General features: G+C 41.2%; 2 protein-coding genes across 2 annotated transcripts in view; one reads left to right on the forward strand and one right to left on the reverse strand.

Moving 5' to 3' along the window:
- The window catches only part of LOC9655931 (pentatricopeptide repeat-containing protein At4g21190), a 98,339-nt gene that overhangs the window by 35,768 nt on the left and 55,352 nt on the right, over positions 1-7,219 (forward strand). The window lies entirely within an intron of this gene.
- Positions 2,833-3,902, reverse strand: LOC9655934 (ervatamin-B). The gene is made up of 5 exons (XM_024685751.1): positions 3,801-3,902; positions 3,645-3,744; positions 3,356-3,591; positions 3,167-3,301; positions 2,833-3,109 (listed from the first exon to the last, which is right to left on the reverse strand). Exons 1-5 carry the CDS (start codon positions 3,867-3,869, stop codon positions 2,834-2,836), a joined length of 816 nt encoding a protein of 271 aa, XP_024541519.1. The 5' UTR covers positions 3,870-3,902; the 3' UTR covers position 2,833.

Genomic DNA, 7,219 nt, shown 5'->3' on the forward strand with positions numbered 1-7,219 from the left:
TGGTGTTTCGTATAATAAGGATAGTGAGTAGCTCGAGCATAGTTGACCAACCTATAGTCTAGCTCCCACTTGCGTGCTTATCTTTGTTTTGCATCCGACTTAGGTCTAAAGTTCCACACCATGTTAACTAGTGCACTACCCATATCCTTTTGTTAAGCTACCAGTATGCTAAAATAGCGCCAAACTCTATTTGGCTCTGTTTTACATACTGCTCCTGGCATTAGGATGCTGTAAACAACCACAGAAAACGACTTAAGAGACGGTCTATGGGGTTCAAATATAGAGGGAAAGGGCCCATGAATAAGAGTGCACCCCTTTTTCCAATCGGTTAAGGGTCTTGGAATACTTGTCCTTAGGTTTGAATACTGTACATTTACTGAACTCAATCCTTTAATGAAATATTGCACCTTTAGTAGCTCATTATAGGTGACTTGAGATTAAGGCAAAGATCATAGAACTTGCGGGCATACGTATCCAAAGACAAAGCCCCTTGCCGGATCTCTAATAGCTGGTTCACAAGATCAACCTCTTCAAACTTCTTAACAAATGAAGCATAGAAAACCTTTGTCAAATTAATCCAAGAAGTCAGCTTTGGATTAGCTTTGATGTAGTTCTTCCACCACGAATAAGCATGGCCCATAAGCTTCGTCACAAAAAAATCTATCTTCAACTTATCCTCACAAGGATTGTGAGACTAACAAATTTCCCACAATTCCAACCAAAAATCAACTTCTTGACTATCACAAACATTTAGTGATGATTTCCATTCCACAATACCATAATCCTTGGCATGCTTGACATACCAATAGTAATCACGAACATGAAATCGATTTAACCCTTGAGGTCTATGTGAAGCAAAAAATCCTTAATGAGATTGACAGAATCCTTAACTTCCTTGATCAACTAGTACAACTAACAATGCCTTGGCTCATCTGAAAATAACTCAAACTGTTAATCATTGTGGTGCCATGAAAACAAATACCTCAAACAACTGTTGTAAGAAAGTCAAGCAGATTATAAAAGGTAGTGTTTGTGTCCTGTCACGAAAGGTAACTATATTCAGTTGTGTTCTTTGCTGGAACATGGATTCTCACTTGGAACTGGTGGAAAGGAAAAGACTTTGTAGATGCGCCATATGTGGGTTCCATTTCAGCTGAATTTGGCCTCAAACCAACCAGCATTCAGTACGGAAAGCATCCAGAGATTCAAGGTGAGTTGATTCAGTCTTAGAGAAATTAGGCCTATCACTGGTGATTTGTGTAGAGATTATTCCGAAGCAGTCCAAAGGAAGGAAGGAAGGTGGGAGTGTTTGTTTGCAATGCAGGAAAGTGTGGGAGTACTTTGTCAAGCTCACAAACTCAAATACTTTCATCCTCTCAATTTTGAACTGTAATGTGTGATCTTGCTTGCAGGATTTTATATTGTCGATCAATATTTGGCTTGTAAAATGGAGTGCGACTTACACTGGAAAAATACCAGCAACTTATTCCATGAGCGAGATGAAACCCTTTGGAGAAAGCTTTGTAAGTGTTGTGGCCTTGTGGAAAGATGTAATAACGATGGATAACTCCCACAAGAAGCATACAACCAAAGAAAGACACCAAGATCATTGCAGCACATAGTTTGTAGCCCCGAGTTCTCAAGATGCCTCTAACTTGCTTCTTGATCTTACTGATGGCTTGTATTGATGAAGGCTTGGGACACACTGATGCTATTGTTTCTTCCAACAAACTTGACAATACCTAGATTTTCATTGATGTAGACCCCATTGTTTAGCTTCTTGGTTCTCTCGTGAGTAACATAAGCTTGAATGTTAATTTTGTAGTCTGGTGATCGAAGGTCCCCACATGCATAACATTGACTATTTGCATATGTAAGTGTATCAAATTGTTCTTCATATGCACACTTGGATTATAATAGCACCCTTTCTATTTATCAAGGATCTTCTCCATAAGGTCCAAACAAACAAAGAAGAAATATGAAAGACACAGAAGCAAAACAATGGTGGATGACTCTCACTTTGATATATCATAATGCATATACATGATCAATAGTCGTGACTATCCTACATCTAGATCAGTGATGTGGCACTCATGTCACATCGACTCTCATGTCATGGAGATTAACATGATCTCATAATGACATGAATATGAGATCACTCTCCCTTTGCATCTAAGCACTCTCATGTCCATGACAGGAAATCTGTCTCCCTCTCAAACCCTTTAGTTCTGCCTCTCTGGAATCCATGACTCTCTGCCTCCTAAATCGTCCCATGGCTGCTAGATCTCCCTCTCAGGAAACATCTATTCAAAGCATAGCAAGGATGGATTAGGGAATACCTCAGTCCTACCAGAACCCTAATGGCTCTCTCCCTCTCCTTTGCAGCATAGTGCCTTAGGAATACTTAGCACTTAGCCCTCTTTGACACCAACCACAAGAATATTTTAAGAATATTCCATGGCCTGTGGGATGGGTTGGGGGGTTGGCCAAGGGTTCACTCTCTTGTTCATTTCATTGGTATCGGAGCAGCACGTTCTTTTGGGGATGGCGGGTGAGCAAGATATTGATCCTGATGAAGAGTATGGTGTTAGTGATAATGGCCATAACAATGCGGAATAGACTCTTGATAATGTCATTATGTGGCAAGGATACTAGGTTTTTGAGGTTCAGAGTGACATAAGCAGAGCTCAAGATTTACATAATGTCAGAACTGTAGTATTTCGAGTGCTAGTACTTTGAAATATGAATTTGCTAGTTCTTGATTATAACAAGGATTTTTAGATGCTGCATTGCATACTAAAGCTGCTGGACGAAGGCTTGACTCCTCAGAGCTTTAAGGAAAGATCGGTTGAAATAAAGCAATGTTTCTTAAGAAAGTTACATAAATTACTGATTTACTGCTGAATTTCGGGGGATCACGAGGGAACGATATGTCCGATAGGATATTGCATTTCCCACGCTCCAGTCTCATGTAACCTCCTTCTCCCCAGCTCCTACCCCACCAGTTTTTGAGAATCCAATACTCGACCCCATGTTGTGTCCGTCCATAGCCGACTATGAGTACAGGAAGGCTGGCCTTCGAATCAGAGCAGGGGCCTGAATATATGCCCTGCACACGCGCAAAGAGTTTGCTATCAAATGCCCACATCCAGGAGACGTAACTTACTCCAGCATATGAATCAAATTCAGAAGCACTACCATCAATTCGAGCAATCACCGGCTGCTTTGACACGGCCTCTACCAAGAAACTATCACTCGTTCCCGGCACAGTTCCGATTTGAGACATGGAAACATCATTAGTCTGTAAGGATAAGTTCAAAACGGTCAGTGCGACTTAAAACAACACATGACATACGAATGGCTTGCAGGAACTTTTAACGCCCGTATACGGGTACTTCGAGTCAGTAGTAATCCCATGCAGGCGAATGTAGTTGAGCGCATGGTAAGGATCTGCAGTACCCTTCTCATTGCATCCGCTGTTGTATGTGTTGCAATCGATCAGTTGCTGTGGTGAGAGCACCACCATCCTTCCGGTTTGTATCGCTTTGAAACTCTCCACTGCACCTGCTGCTGCAAATGCCCATGACCCACCTGCAAAACTTGTGAGTAAGATATTGTCTTATCAAGTGAGTGACAAACAAAACCTTTGCAGCTTTTGCGAAGATCCACATCCCAGACTCTAGAAACAGCTCCAGATTCCCTCCAGTCGACTGAATTGCTGAAGCTCGCCTCTTGAGACAATGCCTGTAAATTGAACTTGGGGCCCAAGTTTGCATGTTAGCGGGTGCACTGATCAGTACCTGGATCCAGATCAACGACATTGTGAAGAAAAGAAGAAAGGAGAGTTGCAGTGGAGAAAAATATGCCATTTTGATTGTTGTCCGACCTACACAAAAAGTTCTTCCCATTTGTACCACCCACGTCATTTTCATGATATATGTATTTTAATGGAGGCATGCTTCTCTCACTCTTACCTTTTATACTTCATACTTCACGTGGTTTACAATTAGGCTGTCTTCTAAACACATGTTTGCAGTGGAGAAAAAGACACTTCTACTTAAAAATGATATAAGAGATTATCTTACATTTGCGCGTTTCTAGGTTAGCATTAAACAAGCTATGTATGTTAATAGACATCCACTGCGTTTCTCATACTCTTACGTGTAGATGTAGGCTGCTGTCTGAGCTGGGATTGACACACACCAAGATTTTGAAAATGAAGTGGTGTACATGCTTACAATAAAATGCATATGGAAATGGGCTCTTATTCATACTTATTAACTTCGATTTACTTGCCTCGATCTGGTTTCAGGCTTCTTGGTGGCCGATTCATCTCCAAGGACTACAAGAAATTGAAAAGTTTGTATGTAGTTTTCTTTGGACTACCGATCAGATTAGAGTTAAATGTAGAAACATCAGGTGTAGAGCACGTGGTTTACAATTAGAATTCATATATCAAAAACAAATCCTTACAAGATTCTATCTATTCACTTTTTTTTTTCATCTAACATTAGATGTTTTACTATTTAAATGGTTGGCATTTGAATATAAGATAACTTTCTTTCACATTGCAATATAAATCCGGCATGCTTCTCTCACTCTTACCTTTTATACTTCATACTTCACGTGGTTTACAATTAGGCTGTCTTCTAAACACATGTTTGCAGTGGAGAAAAAGACACTTCTACTTAAAAATGATATAAGAGATTATCTTACATTTGCGCGTTTCTCACGACGACTCTAGGTTAGCATTAAACAAGCTATGTATGTTAATAGACATCCACTGCGTTTCTCATACTCTTACGTGTAGATGTAGGCTGCTGTCTGAGCTGGGATTGACACACACCAAGATTTTGAAAATGAAGTGGTGTACATGCTTACAATAAAATGCATATGGAAATGGGCTCTTATTCATACTTATTAACTTCGATTTACTTGCCTCGATCTGGTTTCAGGCTTCTTGGTGGCCGATTCATCTCCAAGGACTACAAGAAATTGAAAAGTTTGTATGTAGTTTTCTTTGGACTACCGATCAGATTAGAGTTAAATGTAGAAACATCAGGTGTAGAGCACGTGGTTTACAATTAGAATTCATATATCAAAAACAAATCCTTACAAGATTCTATCTATTCACTTTTTTTTTTCATCTAACATTAGATGTTTTACTATTTAAATGGTTGGCATTTGAATATAAGATAACTTTCTTTCACATTGCAATATAAATCCGCGTACACCAGACTGAGGAGCAGGGGACTTAATTTACCTCATTTAGCAATGGCTAAATGGCTACTACTTTTCTTTGTCTTGGTATTGTTCTTCCGATGCATTTTGGGCAATGATTGAATTGTTTCATTGTGATGAAGGTTTTTGGTGCAAACGGAAAAAGATCCTCATTGTATGGTGGAACCGATGGGGAAAATTTCAGTGACGGTCAGTCTCAGGGTATTGTGAGAGTCAAGATCTGGTCTGGGTATATTGTGGATGGGATACAGGTTCAATCAGATCAAGGGGGAGAACATGTTTGGTCTGATCCTCATGGCACTTCAAAGGGGGAAACCAAAGAGGTAGATATTTGTAATGCTCATCTTCTACTAAGATTTCTTTCAGGTGGTTTTAGCTTATCCGGATGAATACATCTACAAGATTTCAGGGCGCACTGGACCAAATCCATGGACTTCTAATGGCTTGAGTAGGCTTTACTTGCACGTCAACAATAGAAGGACCAATGCCCAAACTACCTTTGGCCCATTTGGTACCTACGACTACTCCAATCAGACTACATTTGATTCCCCAGAAGGGACAGTGGTTGGATTTTTTGGTTATGCCTCTTCAACAACATACTTCCGAGGAATTGGCGTCTATTTCCAAGATCCTTGTGACTGTCCAACACCATCACCACCGCCTTCTCCACCTCCACCACCGCCATCACCACCGCCTTCTCCACCTCCACCACCGCCATCACCACCGCCTTCTCCACCTCCACCACCGCCCCCAAGACCCTGCAAAGGCTATCAATGGTGCCCAGCTGGTAGTAGTTGTTGTTGTGTGGACCGTGCATGTAATAAGCACACATGCTGCATATCATCAACTCAAGGGTGCAATCCCTTGGGCTATTGTGAAGCTCTTCCACCCCCATCACCATTACCATTCCTCCAGCCATATCGCCACCACCACCACTGCCATCGCCACCACCTCCAATCTCCTCCGCCACCACCACCAACACCATACCCACCACCTCCATCTCCTCCGCCACCACCACCACCACCATCCCCACCACCTCCATCTCCTCTGCCACCACCACCACCACCATCCCCACCACCTCCATCTCCTCCGCCACCACCACCACCACCATCCCCACCACCTCCATCTCCTCCGCCACCACCACCACCACCATCCCCACCACCTCCATCTCCTCCGCCACCACCACCACCACCATCCCCACCACCTCCATCTCCTCCACCACCATCACCACCACCACCTCCATCTCCTCCGCCACCATCAACACCATCACCGCCACCACCAGCCCCACCACCTCCGTCTCCAGCACCACCTTCACCACGGCCACAACCGCCATTGGGAAGATGTAAACGCTTTGATAGGTATTGCCAAAGTAGGTATGGGCGGAAGTTTTGTTGCTGCGTGCCAAATAGCGCTGGAAACTGTGGATCCACCCGGACCTGCTGCTGTGATTCTTGTAACCCACGGAAGAATTGTGTCCAGTGTTGGGCTTAGAGGATGTAATCAGAAAATATTATGAACTTAATATGAATTTATTATAAAATAAATATAAATAATAATTCCAAAAATAGACTGAAAGAAGAAAAAAATATAATATTTTTTGGACAACTTTAGTAATGGCAAAAACTAGCTAAAAATAAATGATTTTGTTTTCTTAAAAAGACTAGATGTTCTAAGATATTCTACTTAATGGTTGTTATTCATTTGGATTAATTTTATTTTTCTAATTTATAAAATTTTTGGTTTGCTTAAGCAAACCTGTAAAGGGATGGTAGTGGAAGGATATTCTATCATCTAAGGGTTGTTATTCATTTAGATTAATCCTGTATTTATAATTTATAAACATTCCTAAACACTCCCTAGTATATTCTAGTTTATTTTACCATCTAATGGTTGGTATTCAGTAAGATTAATCTTGTGTTTATAAATTATAAACATGTATATAACTATAAACTTCCATTGTGATCATTAGATTAATAAA

This window comes from Selaginella moellendorffii, unplaced genomic scaffold, assembly GCF_000143415.4.
Source record: "Selaginella moellendorffii unplaced genomic scaffold, v1.0 SELMOscaffold_45, whole genome shotgun sequence".
NCBI classification, from domain to species: Eukaryota; Viridiplantae; Streptophyta; class Lycopodiopsida; order Selaginellales; family Selaginellaceae; genus Selaginella; species Selaginella moellendorffii.